The 24,933-nt window shown below is 44.0% G+C and overlaps 2 protein-coding genes across 7 annotated transcripts in view; both read right to left on the reverse strand.

Moving 5' to 3' along the window:
- The window catches only part of LOC117249842 (beta-1,3-galactosyltransferase 1-like), a 124,528-nt gene extending 122,223 nt beyond the window's left edge, over nt 1-2,305 (reverse strand). For all 3 annotated transcript variants that reach the window (XM_033615629.2, XM_033615628.2, XM_033615626.2), the window contains exon 1: nt 2,068-2,305. The gene's annotated coding sequence lies outside the window, so the exon portion shown is untranslated. The remainder of the gene's footprint in view (nt 1-2,067) is intronic.
- A 5,272-nt stretch (nt 2,306-7,577) lies between these two features.
- The window catches only part of xirp2a (xin actin binding repeat containing 2a), a 64,756-nt gene continuing 47,400 nt past the window's right edge, over nt 7,578-24,933 (reverse strand). For all 4 annotated transcript variants that reach the window (XM_033615453.2, XM_033615455.2, XM_078165536.1 and 1 more), the window contains 7 exons: nt 22,734-22,871; nt 20,335-20,421; nt 20,037-20,106; nt 19,582-19,685; nt 9,772-18,988; nt 7,805-7,938; nt 7,578-7,716 (listed from right to left, as the gene is read on the reverse strand). In XM_033615453.2, coding sequence (XP_033471344.1) covers nt 7,844-7,938; nt 9,772-18,988; nt 19,582-19,685; nt 20,037-20,106; nt 20,335-20,421; nt 22,734-22,871 — 9,711 coding nt within the window. In that variant the 3' untranslated portion in view covers nt 7,578-7,716; nt 7,805-7,843. The remainder of the gene's footprint in view (nt 7,717-7,804; nt 7,939-9,771; nt 18,989-19,581; nt 19,686-20,036; nt 20,107-20,334; nt 20,422-22,733; nt 22,872-24,933) is intronic.

Genomic DNA, 24,933 nt, shown 5'->3' on the forward strand with positions numbered 1-24,933 from the left:
GACCAATTTGAGGATATTTTTAGCTGCTGTTCTTCTCGTTTGAGTTAGCCACTAACTGCTATTAGCTGCTTTTAAATCTCCAGTAGGTTGCACATACCGTATAACACGTCTTTAAAACATCACACCTGTAACATCCAAACACAGGCCAGACAAATCTATCCCCTCATTTCACTATTGTACCTTTTATAAAGAACAGCAGGGCAGAGTAACAGAACATCAAACCCCTGCCTTGAACAGCCAGTGTAAAAGGGGCGAATGAACAATGAAGGCATTTTAACCAGGAGTTCACGCTTTGCACATGGGAAAGGTTCAGCTGGTTGCAATCTGCAGTCCTCACAGCTCAATGCTGCTAAATCCAAACACACTTCTCCTTTAAAAAGGGGGTGAAAATGACTGATTTGGGGAACTTGAAGGCATCATATGGAGGAAACTCGGAGGGGCTGTTATTGAACTATAGTCGTTATTATAATCTTTTTTAAAAACTAACAGCTGTGGTGTGGAAGTTATCAGCTGTGATCTAAACCTAGCTCTGGAAATAGCTTCTAAATCTCAACATTTGCTGGATCTTTAAAGACAGACAATGACTTCTATTAAGATCCGGCTTTATCAAACAGAGGCTTGACAGTCACAGTCTGCCAAGCGCAAAAATGGAAATTGTAAGATGAAGTCAAGTAAGCTGAGATCAGTTATTTTTCCCTACACCACCAGTTCTTGTGTAACCTTCAGTTCACCAAACTAGACCTCCAACCCCATGTTCATCACTGTCATCTGCGGCCATCCATATGTGGGGTACCCATTCTGATATGTCATTGCCTAATTGAGATTAAACCACTGTATTTCATGTCACGGGAGATAAATGGAGGACTGTGGGACATTTCTGAAATTAAATGGAACATTTTCTCCCCCCCCAACTCATACAATATCAGTATCTGGTCATGCGCCAGCACACAGGCTTAAATGAGAGAATTTGGCAGGGCTGCCGGTATTAACGACCCAGGCGGCAGTGTAAGGTTGAAAGCCACGGTGCTCACAAAAGAGCCAAGCTTGCTTCTCTGGTATTACTCCACGACAAGAAACAGTGTGAAGAAGTATTGATGTAACCACTTCAAGGAGCGGTGTAATTCCAAAAAGAGGATCAGTCCTGCAGGGGGGAGATGCGTCTGAGATCTGTGGCATTCAGGTTTCAAAGCAACTGTCAAAATAAATCTCTAGAAATGGATTTTGCAGAGGCTTAGGCACACTGTTCACAGCGAGCAGAGACACTGGCCGTGAATTGTTGTTATGACCCCTCCACTACAAGGTAAAATCCTATTGAGCAGCTTGCCACAGAGGGTTATATCCATTTTAACTGTCCCTTCCACTTCCTTGGAGGAGTGGAGCAGCATCTGACGGAGTGATGGAGCACAGCATGGTGACACTGATTCCTTTATGCAATGACACAACAAAGCTGATGGATTTTACTAGTTCATGTTAAGTGACGTGGATTAGCAGCCAGATAAATCACTGTACTTGATATTAGTCTATAAAGTGCACAGCATTATGAAAGGCACAATGCTCTCATCTACTTATCCGGATTTATCCTGCCTCTGCTTTGCTCTCTTCTCTCACACACATAAAAGCCAATAAAGCAAACACAGGCGAGCCAAGTTGAAATTAAATGATGGCAACGACACATTAAGTGAATGACTACATGCTAAGCTCACACAGTGGCAGCAGCAGCCCCACACACCGCTGTCTGCCCGTGCAGTGCGGCAGGTAACGGTGCACCCTCAAACTAAAATGTTTGGAAGTAACGTCACTGTCAAGGCAAGTTTAAATTCTGTTACAGTCAACCATTACCAACACAGTCCTCTCTGCCACAGCACAGGAGAGCACACATTAAGTGCCACAGCAAGGGTCAAACAGCACCTCCATAAACAAAACAGCCGTTAACTCAATTTCACTTCCACGAGCAGCATCCGTCCGGAAGCGGCAGAGCGCGTGAAGCGAGCAATTAGTGCCTAGAAAGCGCCCAGCGCCGCACACACCGGAGACACACCGTATTTGAAAGCATTTCTGGACACCTACCGGTGTTGTTCTCCGCGTCCCGTCGCTCCAACTCGTCCTCGCAGCCGAGCACCGTCCGCTCCACACCGCGCGGATGCCTCCTCTGCTCCGTGTCTCGCGCTGCACGCTCGTGGAGGGGGGAGGCGGCAGCCGGCGGAGGAGAGGAGCCGTCCAATCAGCGGCCGCCTGATGGGGAGGGATAGCAGCCAATCGGCCCCTGGCCGCGAGAGAGGAGCATGATGCTGCTTTGTTTAACGGAGACTGACTTTGGAGCAACGGGGAGAGCGCGTGTCATGGCTGGGTGATCTGATGGCATCAGGGCGTCCTGGTGTAACTGCGGGCAGGTGTCAGGGGTTTGGTAAAGACATCCTGATTTGATAGAGCACCATTAAAGGAAAGGTTCACATATTTTCAAGCCCATTTTAATTTATTACTCATGCTCATACATAGGTGTAGATCTCTCTGGAGAGGGTTTTATTTTTCTGTAACAAAATTAAAAACACCAGAAAAGGCACAAATTGGCAGGGGCGGCACAGTGGTGGGAGGGTGGGGGGTGGAACTGGATACCCAGGGTCAGGGTCTCAGAAAAAACCCCAATTTCACAGTATCCCAGTATTACAGAATTATTATTTCTATCAATCATAATGACCCTTAAAGGAATAAAAATTTAAGGGTAGACCTTGAAACTACTACACCGCTGCAACCCTGAGGCCCCAAAAGAAAAGGCCACTTGAAAAGTGAAAAAAAAGTTTTGTTTTGTCTGCAATTTTAATTTCTAAATAACCAATGCTATAAATAAATTAAAAGTGGCTGAATAAATCAGTTGAAAGACTGGACTTTGTATAAAGAAAATAGTGGAAGCTCTCAGAGACCACTCTCACCCCTTAAAGGTCACCCCTGTACTAGGATTCATCTCTAAACTCATAGGGAATTAATACTTCTGCGTTTAATCCACGTTGACGTACAGTAGAGCCTACGCCATAGCCTGACGTGCACCTCTCCAGAATTGTAACTATGCGTTGCGGTGACGCAGACCGCAAAGCTTTTATTTACTTTAATTTCACAGACACAAGCTATAAATTGTGAATACAGTAAAGCCTCCACTAAAATAGCATTATAAGTCTTGTGTGGGATTTATCCTTCAAGGGATTTACTTCAGGATTTATCCAGGTTTCATATGAGAAGAGGAAATCGCCGCTGGTCACTAGGCTAATTTATACAATGTAAAATGCCATAGGCTGGCGCTAAAAACATTAGCATGTTATATTTGTGGGGAAAATGTATCCAGATAAACACAAACACATTGTCTGTACTTGTACTTGTGTTTGAAAACCTCTCTATTGCACCATGTTTAATGTGTGTTTAATGTGATTTTTGAATCAACTAAACTTTACAGCACTTCACAGAAACCTCCGCCGCTCACTAGTGTTTTGGAGGTGTAACTGCAGAGTGACACGGACACACCACAGCACAAGTAAAAATGCTCACAACAGTGTATACGACATGCGTAGGGTCTACGCACAACCATAAATCTCATTTTCCAGGCCCGCCATCGGGGGGGTCAAAGGGCACAGATGACATGCAGAGGCCTATGCACTAAAGGTGGTGCTGGACTGGGTGTGTATGAGGGGCCCTAAGTTTGGGAGTTTGTCCCCCTGTCCATCACATCTAATGGCCGGCCTGAGCTCAGCTGGAGCCAAATGAGGACTGCTTCTGCTGCTCATATCTTTTCCCAAGACACCAAAAAAAGAGTGGATTGAAAATGTCCCCCACCCAGAATATGAAATTAATCTCTTCATTTAGAAAAGAACCAGCAGATTACTTTATAATAACAATAATCATGAGTTGCAGCCCCAAGTCTTTCCTCCTCTCCGTACCTGCTGTGAAAAATATCACTCACGAGATGCAGCACGTCTGACTTGGACAAATCAAGCGCCTGTTTCAGAGCAACATTTCCTCCTTGTGATTCCTCAAACAATGTTTCTTTCATGAGACAGCTGACAGGAAATGAGGGGCAAATAAGACAGCATGACATGCAACAAAGGTCCCCTGTCAGATTCAACCCGTGGGCATCGCTGTTAATTTGGGATTAGCTAAAAATATCACGGTGGACTGCACGTCCAGTATTGCGTCAAACCTCTGTGAAATATTTGAGCTGAATGATAATGACTTTGACCTAACAAGCAGTGAACAGTGGAGCATATCATGAGACTGCTAAAGAAATAATATGGAATAAAAGCACAGTGTCTGTGTCCCTAAACAGGCATGTGGTCAGTGGCAGTTTTCTCCTCTCTGACTGGATGGACAGTTGTCTGGGTTTGTAATTGTTTGGCAGAAGGGTAAAAACAATTAAAATATGTACAGAATGGCATCTACTTTAAAATGTCAATGAAAATATTACAGGGGGAAAAAATAGCCCAATTAAAAACATGCCAAACTGCATTTCAAGAGGGGATGCTGAATTATTGAACCAGCAACAGTGCTTCCCCAACTTCAAGGAGCTGTCAGCACAATGTAGCATGACCCACGCTGAATCCGTGAAGCCATCACTTCTCTGACACTAAAGTAGTTTTATGCTGGTGTAATTAACATTGCGGTATATTCTCTTTGCAGCCAATTATCCCGCGTGTTCAAGCTGCAACTGAGCAGGGGGGAAAAGAATCTGTCAGAGGTGACAAAAGCCACCTAATGGAAAAATCTGTAACTCCTACAACAGGCCTGCTCTATCAGTGAAAATCAATACGCCTTTTGCCAAAGAGATCTCAGCTGGACTGTGTTATCAAGGTAGACCATACATCAAACTGGCCAGCCACACAAAGGGGATACAGCTAAGTACCATTTCTGCTCCTGACTGTGCGCTAACTGATTAAAAAGTCATATATTGTTGAGTTCATGAAGCTTTATTTCAACCAGAAGGCATAATAGAAATGAAAAAAAGGGGAAAAACCTCTTTATTCAGACACAAAAGAAAGCTGGCAGACATTCATTCAAAGGCAGTTTGTTATTAACGCACATATTGGGAATTTTAAAAATATAGCCCTGTTTAGATCAGTCAGCAAAAAGTAGATATGTATACTAAGTAACATACAAGAACAAATATCCACTCTCCATTTCCATGCACACCAGGTGCATTCGATCAAACATAGTTAGATATTGAATAAAAGAGCATAATTTCAAAACTCAGTACAAAAACACGAGATTGACAGAACAGTGTGTAAGAGTTAGGGGGGTTTAGTGCCATCTAGTGGTGAGGATTGTGAATTGCAACTAGCTTAAACATCTCCTGGTTAGAATTCCTCCAGTGTTCATGATTTAGGAGGTTTTAACCAGGAGATGAATCATCTGTAGAGGTCTCCTCCTCTCCGAAACAAACAGACATGGTGATTTAAACCGGTAAAAACACTGAATAAAGTAGTTTCATGTTACAGATCACTTTGTTTACAATATTGTTTGGCATGTCAGAGACAGGTTGCTAGCCCAGCGCGTGCTAAAGTGTGTTCACTTTTTTTCTAGAGTAACTAAAGATCCTGATGTTCTCGAGGTTTTTGTCAGGAGGTGAATTATCCGCAGGCGTCTCTTTCTCTCCGAAAAACAAACCTGTAAAAACACTGAATAACGTTTCATGTTACAAATCAATTTTTTTCCCATCCAGGCCACCAGCTCAGCAGCTTTTTTCTTTGATAACTTAAAAATTAGACGTTCAGGAAGTTCTAACTGGGAGCCGAATTATCCATAGAGGTCTCTTCCTCCCCATAACAAACAGACCTGGTGATATAAATTGGTAAAAACGGTGAATAAAGCAGCTGCGTATTAAAAAAATCAGTGTTTGTCCAATGCTGCTCATCGCAGAGGGGCTGCTAACTAAGGTGGCTATTGTGAAAACGATTACACACCAAAGAAAAACATGTATACTTTTAGTTTCTGCCAACATATCCCCCTAAATCCGACACACTGGACCTTTAAAATCAGAGCAGTTCATCTCTCCATGGACATACATTTGAAATAACATGTAGGCAGCAGTGCCTGATTATTAGCTGAACGGGCTGAGGAGTTCAAGAGTTGTCGCTGTCGTCGTCATCGTAGTATCTATTCCTCTTGATCTGCTCCTCCACTGTCAAGGCGTCGTCTCCATCTGCCCACAAAGAAGTGCCGTCCCTGTAGTTTGTGGCAAAGCTGTCACCGCTCTCATCCTTCCCCCTTACATCTCCCGCTTTGCCCGCGCTCTCTCTCGCCTCCATCCCAAAATCCAAAAGGTCATCCAGCGCTGACACTGGAGGCGTCTCCCCGACAGATTGACTGAAGATGTCGGATTTGAAATCAGATAGCAGGCTGGAGCTGCTGGTGCTTAGGCCGGCAAAAATGTCCTCGAGGAAGCTCGATGTGCTAATCTTTGGCTCGGTGGCCTCGTTTTTGAAAGTGAACATTCCCTCGGCTGTCTCCGTGAAGAAATTTGTGTCTGAATAGCAGTCTGTGGCTTCAGTACATTTGGCACCCGCTGGCACAAAAGCATCATCCCTCTGTGCCAATTGCAGCACTTCACTTGGCATCCATTTTGATTCTTCACAGTGATCGGCTTGGAAGAAATCTGTTGTTCTTGTTGTATCTGTCAAAAAGAGTGACTGGTTTTTCTTTTCCTCATCCTCACTAAGCCCTTGAAACAGGATTTCATGCTCCAGCAGTGTCTGGCCATAATTATTGTTATTGTTGGAGTTTGCATTCACCACCTGTCCTGCCATCACCTCCTCATCTATTAAGGTGACCTTTACCGCCTCCCCATTGTTCATGCCGTCATTATTCCCTTTATCTATCCCCTCCTGGCTTTCCTTCTCACCTGCGGCACTTTCTATCTGCCCATCATGTCCATTTACTTTCACTTCCTCCACCCTCTCTACACTTTTCTCTATGTTCTCCTGCTGCACATCAATGCTTTCCACAGCTCCTCCATCTCTTCCTGCGCCTTGTTCCTTCTCTTCCACTCCAGGGTGCACTTCAGAGTCCATTTCAGAATCCACTTGTGTCACAGCCTCAGAGCCACTGTTTGACTCTTTAGTTTCTTGAGTGTGAGCAACACTCGCTGGTTCCTCGGCGACTGCTGCAGGGGAGGCCGGAGCCTCTGACTGTGCTGGAGTCTCTTCAGGCTTTTTCACATTCTCTGTTAAACACGCACTCTCATGCACCTTGTCATTTTCCTGGGGTCCATTTTGTACTTCTGCTGCAGGGAAATCAGTCTCCTTTAATGAATGCTTCGTAGGCTGATTTAGGTGTTCATTTTCCTGAGCTGAGCCCTCCTTAGGGGGCCATGACGGCTTAACCAACTTCAACTCCTCCTCGATAGCGAAGGATTTCTTTGGAGAATCTGTTTGAGGAGGCCACACTACAGAAATCTTAGTTGTGAGCTTTTTGTTTTCGACCTCTGATTTGCTTATGTCATTATCCTGAGTAGCTAATGTGCTCTGACTGGTGGAATATCTGGGCTCCATGACCTTCTTTTCAGGTGATGGTGATCTGACTTTTGTCTTTTCGGCTGAGTTCTCCTGGTTCTTACTACTCCATAATTCTTTGTGTGGTTTCTGTCCAAATCCCTCGTCATAATTTCCTTTGGACTTGAATAATTGCTTGTAGTGTGGCTTGCAGTACATTCGTCCATGGAGAGAGGCATAGTTTCCAAGGCTGTTAACAAACAGAAAGAAAACAAGAGGTTAATTTAGAGCAAAGAAAAAAAAGCAGGAGAATGAATTGCTCTGTGAAGTAGCTTCACCTTAGTTTGCCTCTGCAGTGCTCACAGCGAAAGCAGCTTTTATGGAAGTTTTGTTTGTCCGCGATCAGCGACTCCATCGGGTACACCCTCTTCCGACACACCCTGCACAGTTCGGACTCTGGAACTCGAATTTTCTGCAAAGAGAAATGAGGTAACGTTTTAATTTACAGGGTCGTCATCTCCTTTTAATTTCCAAGGAAATTACCTGGAAACAGTAATGTAATTTGGTACAAATTATAGGCGAAAGAAAGATGTTCAGCCTCTAATTAATTAAAGGGAACCTATTATGCTCATTTTCAGCTTCATACTTGTCTTTGAGGTTTCTACTAGAACATGTTTACATGCTTTGATGGGAAAAAGAATTAATTCCCCTTATACTGTTTGGCGTGGAAAAACATTATTTACCCTCTGTCTGAAATGCTCCATTTTCGTGCCTAACTCTGAAACAGCCCAGTGTGCTCTGATTGTCCAGTGTTTCTGGGTCTTCTGTATCTCAGTGTCTCTGCACTGTTTTATGAAGTCAGGAAATGACTGTACTGCAGTATAGAGGCACTTTTTACAATGGAAAATCACTAATAAAAGCTTTTGTTCCAGCAGGAATGTTTTCTAAAGTCTAGGTGAAACGTAGAACATCAGCAACCAAGTTTACATGTTTCCCTGATGTTAGCATGTAGTTACATGTAGCCGTGAAGGCTCTGTAATTTAAACACTTACAGTATCATGCCTGGAGCAGATGACTGTGTTAAGAAATCTTTACTTCTCCATACTTTTACCTCATTATTTGAAACTTTGGCAATGTTCAATGTGAATATCCATCATTGTAACATTATTTATAAGATACAAATATGTAAAAGCATAACAGTTCCCCATTAATTCCAATTATTGCTTGTGTAAGCTTGAGCACTGTTTCCCTAACCTTTACGACCCCTTACAATGAAGCAGTGTTTGCTTGTGTATCAATGAATAACAAAGTCATGAATAATTGTAGGAAAGTCAGAAAAAATAAACCAACTAAACTATTTTTTGTGTTTTCTTGTCCCTTTAACTCTCTCGTGACCCTGTGATTCATTTTGGGACCACTCGGAGGGTCATGACCTGCAGGTTGGGAACCAGTGAGAGTATTTAAAGTGAGGAAAATGAATAATGAATTAATATTTACTGTGGTTGAAATGCAGCGATTCCTGTTTATCTATAATTGCAATCAAATGACAGAGCTCCTTCCAGGAAAGTTAAAGTATTATTAGGAAAGTGGACAAAACACACTTTAATTGAACTGTGTTAGAAGGTTAGGCAAACAAAATCATCATCACAGTGTACATCCTTCAAGGTGTTAGAAAATGTACTATTCTGTGATTCGTATCAGCACTGGATTTGCAATTAATTATCTTTAAATGGCTTATCTTTGAAGGACTGAGAGTGATTTTCATAATTACTGCAACAGCTTTAAAAATGTAATTAGTTCAGTGTTTAGAAAAAAAGTTACTTAATTTTGGAATTCCCCTCATGAACATGTAATAAAAGGTAATGCCTGTTCTTCAACTGAAGAGTGAGAAGAAATTAAATGTATTGCTTTCTCCTCGCTGGAGACATTTCAAGTGCTCCTCTGTAGTCAAAACACTATCACACACACAGGCATGAGAAATATTAGTTCAATATGTTGCCGTCATCGCCAGCTTCACACATCAGAGGTATAAATAAAAAGGACAACGTGTAACCAGTGAGTATTAAAATCTGTGAAACTGACAGAGCCTAAACTGCGAGCAGCGCCGAGCTTTAGTGCAAACGTTTCATATGAAAGAAAACACATCAAAGGAAATCACGCCATGTAAATAACAGTGTCAAACCAATGTTAATGCTTCTTTTCTCTCCACACAATGCAACTGATGCCTTTAACTTCTCACACACAAAGCATGTTAAACACACCGTCACGCCTGTTTAGTATCCTCATGCGGCACAGCCTGGTTTACCCGCCACGACGGTCTGCTGCTGATGTGTTACAGTCTGCGAGGTCCTCTGCTCCGTGACACTGAAACCCAGGTTCTGGAAAACTCCTTGACTCTCGGCCCACGACTGCTGGAAGTTTCTCAGCAGCTCCTCAGTAGAGGCCTCGGGGGGCACGGCAACAGTTGGAACTGCGCCTCTCACCACATCAGCGTAGGATGGAGGGTTACCGCGGGTCAGGGAGCTCCCAGAATGCATCTCACTCATTGTCCCGCTTGTCATGTTTCCGAAGTCGTCAATGCTGCAGAATTGCTCAGTGACTGCTGTCGACTCAGAGTGACCCACCGGCTCAGAATGGGCTGGTTCAGGTTCTCTTCTTTCTATTTGTTCTCTGAGCTCTCGAGCCGCCTGAGAACTATGCTCTCCTGTCTCAAACACATACTTGATCGCTTTAACGTTGAATGACGGGATCTCGTCAGTTTTTGGCGGCTCAGTCTCAGCATCCTCCGTATCGCTCCCCAGCCTCTCCGTGATCACAATAGGATCTTTTCTGGTGTAGACTTTTGGTCGTGGAGATTCAAATTTGTTCACCAGCTTAGAAAGGTCGACTCTTGGGAGATCCTCTTTCAGTATGTCTATAGTCACAGTCTCAGTGGCTTCCTCTGTGTCAGGTCCCAGACGTTCAGGGATATCAATGGGGTCCTTCCGCATGTACATCTTACTCACCTCCGCCTTCTGTGCCTCCTCAAAGAAAGACTTCTTATCCCTCACTGTCATCATAGAGTCCACCATTTCTGCGACATCCACCGATCCTCGCTCATCTCTCTCTATTGGAGTCCCCCTGTCGCTAAATGGGGACGAACGCTCCCTTTCCAAGAACTCTGGCACCGGCATGGGAGGTGGAGGCGTCATTCCACGAGAAAGTTTGGAGGTGGTGTCCCTCAGTTTCATCAGCTTCTCCGAGCGGCTCAGGGTAGGAGATGGCGTGGTCCTGCTGAAGGTAGATGTAGGGGTGTATGACTTGCGAGGAGGCGGCGGAGGTGTCCCGACTGACTTGTAGGGCGGAGGAGAAGGGGTCACTCTGAGTGGCGAGTCTACCTTCCTTGACTCAATGCTTATAAAAGTAGGTGATGGAGTGCGGATGCTCGCCAATGGGGAGGACACTCTCTGATCAGGCGCCTTGCTCAGCTCCTGATGCACTTTCCTCTCCTGAGGTGACTTTTTCTCCTCTGCCACCTTCTTTTCACTTTTAGAGGAGCCGATACTGATCTTTGATATCTTTGCTCCGCTAAAAACTTTATTGTCTGGTTTTGGAGGAGGTGGGGGCGGCACTGGCGGTTCACCTTTTGCTGTCCTCTGCTTCTCCACGGCTGTCAAGGTTTCCTCCAAAAATGTGAGCTTTGCTTGGAAAATATTTTTCACATAGACCATCATCTCTCTCAGCTTTTTCTTGCTTTGCTGTTTAGCAATTTCACTTAAATTCTTTTTCTCATCCGAGCCCATCGCCCAGTCAGGGAGTTCGCTTATAATCATCCTGACAGCGTTGGAGTCTATTTTGTTCGGTGTGCCCTCGAGCTCTTTTATTTGAGCAAGCAGCTTCTGCATTACATTACATTTCTCCAAATCTGTGATTTCTTCTGAATGAGCCTCGTCTTTATGGGCTATTTTCCCCTTCCCTTGCATAGCCACATCCTTAGGCTCACCTTTTGACTTTACTGCCTTTATCTGCATTTTATTGGTTTCTGCTGCTTGTACCTTTATTTGTTTTTGCATCTGAACAGCCTCTTGCTTTTGAAAGCTTTTCTGTACCACACTCTCAGTCACAACCACCTCCTCGTGTTTTTGAATGTGCTCTGCCGTCATGCTCTGCTGACTGTGGGAGACAGATACATGGCCTTGTCCTTGATGAGTTGCTGCAGATGTTATCTTAGCCACCTTAGGAATTAAGGCAGTAACTGATGGTGACAGCTTTAGTTCAGTCTCATTCTTCTGCAGCTGCTTTCCCTTCTTCACGTGAACCTCCACTTCAGCTTCTTTCACAGGTGGAGTAATGTGACTTTTCTTCTCCTTTCCTTTCATTTCTGTTGTCACCTCAGTTCTTGCTGACGTCAGCTGGCTGCTCTCCTGACTCACTTTTGTTTCACTTTTCTGTGATACGTTACTTTTCTCTTGCTGTAAATGCATTTCACTTTTCATTGCACTGTCACATTTCTCCTCTTTCTTCTCTGCTGGCATCTTAAAGGTTTTCACCTTGAAACTTGGAGTTACTTTTGGAATTTTAGTGGGCTGAGAGGGACTCATTTTCCCCTCCTGTGTCAGAGGCGCATTAATATTCTTTACATCTTCAGCTTTCAATGTGACCGCACTCTCGCTTTGAAGATTTACATTTTCCTGGACAGCACTCTGTGTGGCAGCGATAGACCTGGTGCTGGATTTCTTAATAAACTGCTGCTGCTCCGTGACTGAAGAAGTGACCACGTTTGAGCATGACTGGACTTCAATATTCGAGGCCTCGCGGTTAGACTTAGAAACAGAAACTGTCTGATTCTTGGGGGTGGTTTGACTCTTTTTAATCACATCAGTTGAGGCGAGTACTCTTTCTGAGGAGTGCTCGCTGGCAACATGCTTCTTATCCAAGGACACATTTGAAGATGCAGATGCAGATTTTTTATTTTCCACTGAGATCAGGGGCTTGCTTAAAGGGATCTGGGAAGGCGTTTTCTTGCCAGGCGATGCTCCTTCTTTGGAAACAGTCTTAACTTCTTCGGTTTTTGCTTTAGTTTCTTCTGTGACCACTTCTTTTTCAGTTTTCTGTGTTGCAGAAAGCTCAGGACTGGCATTAATTGGTGGAGAAGTGGGAGGTGTGACATTACTCCTCCCTTCTTCTTGTTTCTCCAGTTGCTGGCGGTATCGTTCCTCTGCAAGCATGAGAGGGGTTTTAAATTTGCGAGCGTACGGTCTAGGCTTTGAAGCTGGAGTGGGTTCAGGAGTTGGGGGCAGTTTAATCGGAGGGACAAACACTTTTTTAGGTGGCTGCGGGCTCTCTCTTTGCATCGGCTTCACAGCTGGGACGCTTGGTATTTTTGTCATCGACACTGCTGTTGCTTCAGACTGTTTGCTTATTTCAATCTGTTTGGTTGTTTCTTTTTTCACCTCCAGAACTTTAGCTCCTTCTTTGCGCTCTGTTGATACTGTTTCTGCTTGATCAGAAGGGAGCTGAGGTGGAGGTGGAGGTGGAGGTGGTGAGGGAGTCGGCTGCTTTTTCTGCCATTTGGGTTTAACTTGTATGTGCTGCTTTGGTGTTTCTGGCTGCTTGGGCACTTTGAATAAAGGCCTCCCGATGGGTTTCCCCAGCTTTACAGGCGGAGGCTGAGGCATGGCATTAAGCTCTTGCTGCGAGGGAGGTGGAGGGAGAAAATCTTGCCCGCTCTCTGTAGGTGGAGGCGGAGGAGGTGGAGGAGGAGGGAAAAACTCAGGCTCAGATTTACATTCCATGGGAGGTGGAGGTGGTGGAGGTGGGAGGTCGTTGTCCTGCCTCATGATAGAAGGAGGGGGCAATGGGCTGTCCGGCAATGGGCTGTCCAGCAAGGGCGACGGCGGTGGAGGGAGGGAGAGCTCCGACTCTGAGGGTGGAGGCGGTGAGGAGGGAGGAGGGGGGAAATGAATCTCCGGCTTTGCCTTTTTCACCACACCTTTCCCTCTTATGTCAAGGTTACGGTAATCACCCTTCATATTTTTCATGTTGTGCTTTTGTGTGAGCGCCTTATTCTCCGCTTGCTTTTGCTCTGATACACTTTGCTTCTGCATGACAGTTTTCTCCATCACTGTCGTCTGCACCTGTTTGATTGTCTTTGTCTCACATATTTGCCTGTTTGAAGTGCTGGTCTGTGATGTATTTTGCACCTCTTTCATCACATTCACATCTGCTGCTTTCGTCTCTGTTTGATCATTGTTAGTCATTTGTTTATTCTTTATCATAATAGGCTTAGGAGCTTGTATTTTCTGTGGGGGCAACACTTTCTGTTTCTGCTCTTTCATGCTCTTGTGTTGAGAGGCCCCAGTAGGATTGTCTGTTTTGGCTACAGTAACAGAGTGGTCCTCTTGGGTTATTACCTGTGTTCTCACCGATTTGCTTTCGTTGTGCCTCTGTGTGTGCCTCTGTGACTCACCGCTCTGAGAGAGCTTTTTCACAGCGGGGGCTGGATTGACTGCTACACTCTCACTCTTGGCTTCATGTAAGCATTCATGCTCCGCTTGCTTTACAGTTAATGGATTTTTCACGGGCACTTTTGCTTTCTTCGAGGAATGCGAGCGCTTCGTATTTGAATACTGTTTTCTTTGCATTAGATTCTTTATTGCCCCTTGAACGTCCCCTTTTACTACCTCCTCTTTTTCCAGCTGCGTTGTCTCCTGTCCTTCATAAAGACATTTTATGGATGTTTTCACATCTCCTTCAATGCTCCCCCTGCGCTGCATTTTGGGAGAAGTTGTCGGCTCTAGCAAGAGCTGGATAGTGGCTTTAATATCCCCTTGTTCGCTCACTTGATGCTGGTAAGTCTTTTTCTCACTCGATGCCTCCTGTAAACTTTGCATGGCGGTGTGGATGTCTCCTTTGAGAATCTCCTCTTTTTCTACCTCTTTCACAGCTTGCTTCGCCTCCTCCAGGGACTTCAGGGTCCCTTTGATGTCACCTGGCACTAGATCTTCAATAGTTGCTTCCGTATTGGTGGTTGCAGATTTCTCCAGTGACTCAAGAGCACCTCTGATGTCTCCCCTGATGATTTCAGGCTTTTCTACTTCTTTGGCTAGATGCTGGGCCTCCTCCAGAGACCTCAGAGTAGTGGGTATGTCTCCCTTCACCACCTCCTCTTTCTCTATTACCACTTTCTGATTTATGGCTTGAGTCAGTGAATCCAGGGCTGCGCTAAGGTCACCTTTAACAATATCCTTTTTCTCTAGGTTTTTGAAGGTAACAGCAGGCTGGGTCATAAAGACTTTAACATTGCTGTGTACGTCACCAGGAACTATATCGTCCTCTGCCACTGTGCGCCCAATCTGCTGCTGATTCTTCCGCAGCAAGATTTTTGTTTCATGAACGTCTCCACCTATGATGCGCTCCTTTTCCACCTTTTCCTGAGCTTCATCGGGTTCATACTGAAGCTGCTTCAGGTAATCCAAGGCTCCCGACTCAATGCATGTGGAGTAAAAGCTGACATTGCCCCTCTCAGTGTCTGCGACCTTTATCTTCTTAGAGTCTTCTCCTCCTGAGTTGGAGAGGAGACGATGAAGGGTTTTGCTCACGTTTCCTTGAACAATATCCTCTCTCTCTGTGCTAGCCCTCTCCCCTTTATTCAAGAGGGAATAGATAGTCATCCTCACGTCTCCTTTCTCATCCTCTTGAATCAGAATGCCACGCTTTGAGGAGCCTTCAGTCTTGAGCAGCTTGTTTACGGCCTCTTGAATGTCACCGCGGACAATCTTCTCTTTCTCCACATTGATTCCCTTTTCCTGGTTGAAAAGCTGCTTCACTGTGGTGTTGATGTTACCCCGCTCCTCCCTGTCAATAGTTATCCCCCTTTCAGTGGACTCCCTGCGATTCAGGAGATTCATCATTATGTTGCTCAGATCTCCTCTGATAATCTCTTCTTTTTGGATTTGTGGAGCCTCCTGGTTCATGAGTTTATACTTCGCCATGCGGACATCGCCAATCTCATCTGCTTCAATAAGAACACCTTGGGAGTCCACCATTTTCTGACTGTAAAGCTCCTGGAGAGTCTCTTTGATGCTTTTACCAATTATTTCTGTTTTTTCCATGCTGCTCTCGTTGAAATTGTGAAATGGTGTGGTTTCAAATAGCCATGTTGTCGTCTTCACATCGGCCTGTGGGATTTCCTCCTTTGTGACTACAAGCTCTGTGCCATCAGTCTCTTTGATGCTGTCAAGAGGCTGCTTCTCAAAGAGCCACACAGACTGTTTGACATCTCCTTTCATCACTTCCTCTTTTGTCACTTTCTCCATGCCATCATACTCCACGCCTTCGCCGTGAATCTCATCAATTGTGCGTGTTTCAAACATCCACGTGGCAGATCTGACATCGCCTTTTTGAATTTCGCTCACGCTAACAGTTCTGATGTACTTTTGAGACATCTCATCAGTCTCAAATCGCTGCTTATTTGTCTTCACATCACCGCCTTGGATATCTGCAACTGTTTTCGACCTGACTTTTATATCCTCTGTAATTTCATCCAGAGGTTGCGTTTCAAACCTCCACCTCGCGGAGCTAACGTCTCCTTTGTTGATGCCTTCCTCAGTCACAGCTTTAATAACGTAGACCTCCTCTGAATCTCTAATTGAATCCAGAGGCTTTGTCTCGAACAGCCATCGAGCCCCGACCACATCTCCTCTAATGATTTCTTCCTTGGTAACTGTCGTTACTTCATGATAATGGCCCTCTTTGTCACAGATGGCATACAGTGGCTGAGTTTCAAACATCATAGTGTAATTTTTCACATCCCCCTTCTCTACTTCATCTCTAAAGATACTGGTGAGTTTAGAAATATCAGTCTCAGTTGACTCTTCTTTAATTTGATCCAGAGAGTAGGTCTCAAAAATGAAGCGGCCTTTATCAACGTTGCCCCCCTGAACATCAGTCACAGTACGACTTTCCCTTGTCTCTGTGGAATCATCACGGATAGCGTCCATTGGCTGATTCTCAAACATCCAGGTACAGTTGACAACGTTTCCCTTCTGGATGTCCTCGGCCTGCTGTGTCTTCAGCCTCTGCATAGTCTCCTCAGAGGTGGAACTCATAATGTCCGTGGAGCGATTCTCAAAGATGTACTTCATCCTGGAAACATCGCCTGACTGGATGTCGATTTCCGTAACCCTCCTGAAAGAGCCACTATCCTCACCTGTAATATTTTCCAGGTTCTCGGTTTCAAACAGGAAGCGGGCCAGCCGCACATCTTTTCCTTGGACATCGTCTTGGTTTACAGTGCAGGCTTTCAGAATGGTCTCAGACTCTGTGTGATCGCGTATGTTGTCAAGCGTCTGGGTCTCAAAGAGCCAAGTGCACGTTTTCACATCACCTTTTTGCACTTCTTTGACGTCAGCCTCGCTCTTCTCCACCTTTTCATACAGAACATCCATCGGTTGAGTCTCAAATAGCCACCTGCAAGTCTTGACATCCCCTTTCTCAATTTCAATATCTTCCTTAGTTTTATGTTCTTCATCCCCCAAACATTTAATGGCATCAAGTGGTTGAGTTTCAAACAACCACTTGGCTGTTTTGACGTTCCCTGACTCAACCTCCTGCTTGGATATACCTTTAATGATCTGAAACTTATTGATGCTTTCATCAAACTCATCAATAGGACGTGTTTCAAACATCCACCTGCAGCTGCGCACATCTCCCTTCACAATCTCCTCTCGCCTCACAGTCTTCACCTCGTGGTAATGGCCGGAGCTGTCTTGCATGGCATACATGGGGGTAGATTCAAATAGAACTCTGTTGGATTTGACAGATCCACTTGTGACGCCTTCAACTTGAATTTTCTGTGTTCCTTCACACTTACTTAAATCCATGCTTTCAAACCTTTCTTTATAGTTTGACACATCCCCTTTGTCGACAGCTTCAACATTCACAGTTCTTGTAATCTCCTTCTTCTCCTCCCTTATATTCTCCAGAGGCTGGCTCTCAAAGACCCACTTTTGATGCCTCACGTCACCCTTTTCTTCTTCAGATGCAACCATTTTCTTAAGTTTTCCCACTTCAGGGAGTTCTTTCAGATTTTCCATGGGTACTGTTTCAAACAGATGCTTGGCTGATCGAACATCGCCTCCTACAATCTCCTCTGTAGGTAAAGGTCTGGCATTGGAGTTGTCTTTCAGAGTATCCATAGACTGAGTCTCAAAAACCAGACAGTGCTTTCTCACATCAGCACCAATTATGTCTTCCTTTTGCTTCTTGGAACTCTCCCATTCCTCATCCTTAATGGTATCAAGAGTTTTTGTCTCAAACAGCCATCTACCTTTGTTGACGCCGCCTTGAATGTTGTCCTCCATGGATATACTACATATCAGCTTCACCGTCGCAGGGTCTTTGTTAATAATATCCAGAGGCTGGGTTTCAAACATCCAGCGTGATGTCTTGACGTCTCCTTTCTCAGTCTCCTCCCTGCGGATGGTGGTGATCTCCAGCATCTCTCCCGAATCCCCTCTAATGACACACATAGGCTGGGTCTCAAACATGCGAGTGGTTGTCTTCACATCCCCTTTGATTTCTTCCAGCTCAGACTTCAGGTTCAGGAAGTGGCTCTCCTCTATGGTTTCTGTTTTACCCAGGGAATCCAGATGCTGGGTCTCAAAGAGATATCTCGCAGTTTTTACATCTCCACCGGTGATGCTTTTGGTGATGGCAACATCTGTCTCCTGCTCGTCTTCTTGGTAGATCTTATTTAGATAATCAAGTGGCTGCGTCTCGAAAAGCCACGTGGCAGTGCGGACATCTCCTCTAGCAAGATCAGCCGATTTTTGTGACTGCTCAGTCGAATCAGAAGCCTCTGTCCCCAGAGCATCCATGGGCTTAGTCTCAAACATCCAAGCTGTGTACCTGACATCTTTGCCAGCAATGATTTCCTGCTGGGCAATATTCCTCCCCTCGTCCTCATCTGGGGTGTCGTCTTTAATCGAATCTAGTGGCTTGTTCTCGAACATCCAGCGCATGGACTGCACTTCACCTTTAAGGATCTCATCCCATTCTACGGACTCTCTGTCAGAGCTTGAACACTCGCTCGAGCCATTGCCGTCATTTTCAAACATATAGCATGCCTGCTGGACTTCTCCCACTATTTCCTCACTTTCCATATCCTTCTGTTCTGCCTCAGTGAGCTGACTCATGAAGTCCTCTTCCAGGTTCTTGCGGACCTCTGGATGAATATGCTTGTAGAGGCGCTTTAGTTCAGCTGTACTCTTGTGTTTAAAGTACTGCTCCTTTGCACCAGTGTGCTTATGCTGGGAGGCTGGCACCTGAAGCTGGGAAGAGACGTAGTCAGGGGTTTCCTGTAAGAGGTTGGAAGGCGGGGGCGGAAAATGGTCTGTCATCTCATAAGCCACTGAAGAGCCAGATGCTACTGAGGAGGCAGTGGCAGTCTTTAATGTGGAGGAGGTGTCATAACTTGTCATGGTTGAAGCTTTGGACTGATTTACTGGTGCCCATTGAAACTGGTTGAAATCCACATCAACCTGTGGTTTGTATGTGGTTTTGGTTAAGGAGAGAAAGACAGTGAGGGTTGTGCTGAAGTTAGAAAATGTTTTGTCATGAAAAGCACAGAAAAGGACAGCTTTGAAGTACAGAGTAATTTCAGAAATGAATTAACAACCTTCAACCTAAAATGATAATCATTATAAATGTTATTTCTAGGATCTGTGCAGCTGAGTTAAATTTCTTTTCCAAATCTAGAAGTGCCAAATAACAAAACTTATTTGGATGTAAATGAACAAATACAGACACATCTCCAGCCTGTCAAACCCAGACCATTTCAGTTATGTATGTTCCTAATTACTGGCATGTTTGAAATACTCATTAAATATCCAAAATGCAGACAGTAATGTGAGTTCTTGTTTAGTCTGGGTTTCCCTTATGGCACCATGAGAAAAAATAAGACGTTGGCTGTGTAATGACATGAGGTCTTTTATCCAATCCAATTTATTCTACATCAACTCATGGCATGTGCAGTTTTCTTTTGATGATTTCATGATGTGGCCTCATCGTCATACTGATACCTCATAAAAAAGCCAAACTATCATCTATTTAGATAAACAGACAGCATCATTACCTTAATTTCCTTAGCTGGTGCGGCTTCCTCAATCGTTTTTTCATACTGCTGCTTCAAAGCCTGAGTGGAAACCTTTGGTAGGTCCTCTCCTCCAACGAGCATAACTGAATTAGACACAAGAAGAAGACTGCCTCATTAAGTCATTCGCAGTGAGGGAGCTCAGGGGGATTGGAAAGAGAAATAAATCATTTTATTAAAAACCTGAGTAGTTTTCATTATCTGAAACCATGCAGCGGTGATTGCCCAATTTCCACTTTCCAATATTTTACCTTCCTGACTTTGCCCTGATTAGATTTGCTGCTATGCACTGAATAGAAAATCATCTGCACTCCAACTCATTTTCATAGCTCATCCCTTATTCAGCTGTAGCGGGAACAATCATTAATATACAGGACACAAGCAGTGCTGTGATAAAAACGTGCAAATTACAATATAAAAGGCATGAGCAGAATAACCTGTTTCATTGTAATGGTTCCCGTAACTGGCGGCGACATTGTTCTGGTGGACTCTTTGATCGTGGATCACCTGTGAAAAGATAAATCATTAGTATACTGGCAACTGCACTGCAGCCACCAACTGTTTTCAATCAGTGAGAAGTTAAAGGCTTAGCATGAGGCTAATTTTCTATATAGGGCACATCAAGTGTGACAGAAAGTTCGGAAATAACCCAAGAACTGGGTTTATTAGCAGCCTCTCAGTGGTGAGATGCTAGAATACAGCCTTGTGACAAATGGTGAGTGGGACAGCCAGTACCTCTTGCTGATTGTGAAAGAGGGTGGTGCTGGGGACGACCTCTCTGGTGCTGCTTCTCACTGTCACCTCCGAGGAGCTAGACATTTCCTGTCAAACACAGAAAGAAAGTGGAATTGAGAACACATGCACAAATGGCCGCACACACTAGGACAGACACACACACCACGGTTTTATCACTTCATGACTGCGAGCTGTAAGAAACAGTAAGTAATTTTGATACAGTGAAAAAAGCTTAATAATCTCCTTTGTGGCCTGCAACAAATGTTTTCCCATTACAGAGCTGCTTCCTAGGGAACTACTAAGTTTAACTTCCACTAAAGGAGGATTTCAGTATTGAAGAGGGAAAGCAATACATTACAAAGACTGTACAAAACTACATCAGCCATTTTCTCCAGTGAGATTCATGCAATTTGAACAAGATGAAAGAGAAATATAATATTTGAGCTTGTATCCACTGCTGTTCACATGAAAGATACATAAAGGGTTGGGGTGCTCTCTAGTTGGGAAAGCACTTATGTCAGAATAATAATATCTCGCCTGATGTACAACCAGTTTTAAAACCAGAGCTCTGATATTACACCTGTGAGGGAAAACTTCAGCAGAAAGTGGTTTGCTGTTGCAGCACAGAAGCAATAACTCAATCAAAGAGACACTTCCCCTCACGAACCCCTCTGTAAAATTTAGCATTCAGCAAGGTCCTTGTGCGCTCGATGAATCCACTCTGCTCCTCGCCTGAATGAGCAGATGGGAAGAATGCATGGAGGGGCGGAATTGACCTTACTTCGCTGAGATCCGGCCTCGTCCAAGGCTGCTAACGTGTTCTGGCATTTTCCTCACGCACTCAGTGACAGTGCCACATATTCCAGTTCAAAGTGCCCTCTTTGATTTGACCTACAAGGAAGCCTTGGAGGCGCAGCCATAGCAGCCAAGTTTTTCCAATAAAGAGCTACAGCAGAATGTAAATCACTCAGTGGCATTCATATGTTTTCCACTTTATGCTGAGCTGGTGAACACAGAGGACAGCAGTACTCTGTCCTCTTGACTTTAAGGCCCTGTCGCCATGTTTGTGGATATGTTTGAAAAATTTTTTACCCTGTTTTTAAAAGAAAATCTGTCCACACGACCTATGTTTGAAAATAAATCAACATCCACACCAGAAAGCAAAACTGACTTGAAATGCTTGCCCAGCCAGTAGGTGGCAGTAAAAGCTACACCAAAGACATGTCAAATACCAAAAACAGAATGATCCAACCTGCAGACACTGAGGTGGAAAATAATTACATCAGGCGCAGCAGGCACCTTCATTCATCCATGAAGTGATGCAGCAATACTAAGTTAGGATGTAAAGTAGTCATTAGACTTAGCAGTGCTCATTACACAAAGCATAAATGAGCACAAATGAATTGAGGACATGATGACATAATTTCCCAAATGCTCCATTTTACATATCCACACACAAAGTAACCAGAGTTTTGAAAAATCTGCACCACAATCAACACAATCACCAGAGCAAATGTTGGCACTGAACATTTCTGCAAACCCAAGAAGCATTATATTTGTACATTATTATGTAGCTAGTGTAACTTAACATTTCAACATTGCTGTGGTTGACGTATGGTTAGGTTTAGGTACAAAATCCACTTGGTTATGACGAGGACGAGAGGCAATATCTCATCGAAAAAACAACCGCTTTTCATGCCACAGGAAAAGCAGCAATGGCTCAGTAAAAAACAATATTTTTTGTGCCAAAAAAGCAGCTGGAAAAAAATGACTGATCACAGCGAAACACTCATGTTTGGTGGCTAAAAAGATGCTGGAAACACAGCTATGTCTTGCTAAATCACAACTGGTTTTGTTGTTTGTTGGTTTACCATCTCTTCCACCTCCAGAAGACAAAGTCAGCTCATAAACTACGTCACTTTAGAAATGTTGATGATATGTATGAAAATGTGCAGATGTAAAGTGTTTATGGTTTGCAGAAATGTAAAAAAAGGACAACTTTTTGTTTTGGTGACTGGTATATCGCCACCTTGAATGTTAGATATCTCAGGGTTTCCAGGTAAAGTTCTTAGTGAATCTGAGCTAAAAAAAAAAAAAAAAGACCCTGAAAGACCTAGAAAATAGAAATGAATAGACATGAGTCATTGAAAGTGCTTGATTTATATATTTTGTGCAAGAGTAAAAGTTCTCTGCCTCTACCACTCTTACACAGTATATTGTTGGTGTTGCTGTGCTGGATTAGAGAGTGCAAGAGACCACATGATCTGCCATCACTGTAACACAGCACAACTGAGACGTGTTCACACTTTCAAGCCTCTCACTCTTTTTAATTGTTGTCTGTGAGCTTCTGTAAAGCCATCATAAATATTCTCAGCGTTGTAACGGTAGTCCATCCTCACCTGGACAGATCTCTGCTCGAAATGATACTGGGTGACGCTGGACTGAGAGGACGAAGAGGCAAACTCCTGGTTCTCAAACTGTCTCTTCACACTTGCCAGGCCGCCAGGCAGCGAACAAGCCTCCGACTCATCCATCACCTATCAGCAGAAAACAGATAACATGAAACACACCTGGGAATCAATCGCTGTAAACACACTGTACACATGCAGTTGATATGAGATTGAGAGGAAGAGATTAGACCGAGGTGAATCAGTCTCTGCCCTCATTGATTCTGAATATGTTATACATTCACTTATGCTGATATCAAAGTGAATGCAAAGGCATTATGCTAATGCTTTTTACAGCATTAGCAGTGTTGGTGTTCTTTGAAAAGTGGGGTGAATGGTGTACTTGTAAGACATTAACAATGGAGTGAGATGGTTCCTTTACAATCCTCCAGGAGGTGTAAAAAGCAGAGGGCATTATACTGTAATGTACCTTTAATAACACTGAGAGACAAGATACAAGTCAAACAGGACAAAGTCACTTTTTTGGGATGGGACTAGTTGAAAAGAAATAAAACCTAAATTAAAGTTCTTTTTTTGTGTTTATTTCTGGCAGAAATTTCAGAAATAGCAAAGATGGCAGGCGCCCAATTTTAATGGATTTACTTTTCCCATATCTGTCCTGCAACAGGGAGTGAAACATCAATAGAAAATCCAGTCTTTCAGATTAGTCACTTTAATGGAACAAAAAGGCTTTTCAATACTTTTTTTTTTAATTGAGCGACAGAAGGAATTATTCCTTAAAACTGGAAAGTATAAAAGCCTGGTTTCCTCGCAGAGAGGAGGAGGAGAGAAGTCATCAGTATGGAGGATGCAGACCTCACACTACGAGATCTGGGCAAGAATGCACTCTGACTATTTGATACAATAATCTCCTTTTGGGATTGTCAATTACTTTCCTAATAAAACATTTATATGTAGGCCTCTGCATATATAGCTTCTGGAAAACTGCAATATATATGAGAAGCTTGCTGCTATGCGTATATGTGTGTGTGTTGTGTGTGTGTCTTGATATTCAACACACCCGTCACCTTTCCTTTTTAATGCAAATGAGGGGTACAATGCAATTTGCAAGTTATTGCAGAGGGGTTCAGGTCAGTGACATTTTATGGCATGGCAGCATGTTATCAATATTTTACTACTTCAGGCTACAATAGCTGCATTGATACAACATGAAACCAACATCTCTCATTTTAAATGGCTGTCATAGCAACCCATTCTCATTCCCAGGGCGTCCAGCGCTGCTACTTTGTCACGCCCCTCAGCATGTGATAGCCACACCAAAGAGCCCTGTGTTTTTTTAAGATGCAATCGGCTTTCAACTAAGTCCAATGTAAACCCAGCCGCAGTTGGTCACCGCTGACGTGGTATAAAGAGCAACAAAGTCCATGTAGTCATTAAGGATGCCCTGTGCGTCACTATAAGAGACAAGGGGCGTGACATAGAGACAGTATTTGACGACCTGGGAATGAGAATGGGTTGGTTATAGATTTAATATCCTCTGTGCGTGCATTCAGGCAGGCTCAAACAACAGGGAATCGAACCAGTATTGCTGTGCGTATTAGTCGTGCACAGATAGTTGCTGGTGACAGGTCTGCTGCATGATGGACTGGGCAGACTGAATGGTGTCCATCAAAGGTCCTGCTATCTTTAAACACCTTGTCACTTGTGTGTGGACATGCAGACAGCAGCTGCAAAGGTACAGCAGAAAAACAGGACTCCAGTGCCCCCCTCCACACACACACAAACATCCACATTCAGCTGTCAGTATCCACCACAGGAGGCTGGTGCTAGCTTATCTATTGGTATCAATAAGCTATTGATAAAGGAATAAAGACGATTTACTGAACTTGTGTGATGGTTGTTATTTTAAGGATAATTATGTGCCACGGACTTTAATAAAAAGCAACAAGCCTCTTGAGGCGGTGCTTCACTGTGATGTTGGTGCAGCTAGAAAAGCACTCTGTGTTATGTTAACAATGCCTCTCATCTGCTCTGAAATGGCTGTAAAGCCCGGCCTCGAGTGGCTTGTTACTATGCAGACCTGTGACCAGCGAACAGCTAATGCACTCACTGAAAATCAGCACTCGTAAAATCAAGTCGTGCTGCGTAGAAGACACGTCTTTATCTGAAGTTTTTTAATCTATTTGTTATT

This window comes from Epinephelus lanceolatus, chromosome 24 (genome assembly GCF_041903045.1).
Source record: "Epinephelus lanceolatus isolate andai-2023 chromosome 24, ASM4190304v1, whole genome shotgun sequence".
NCBI classification, from domain to species: Eukaryota; Metazoa; Chordata; class Actinopteri; order Perciformes; family Serranidae; genus Epinephelus; species Epinephelus lanceolatus.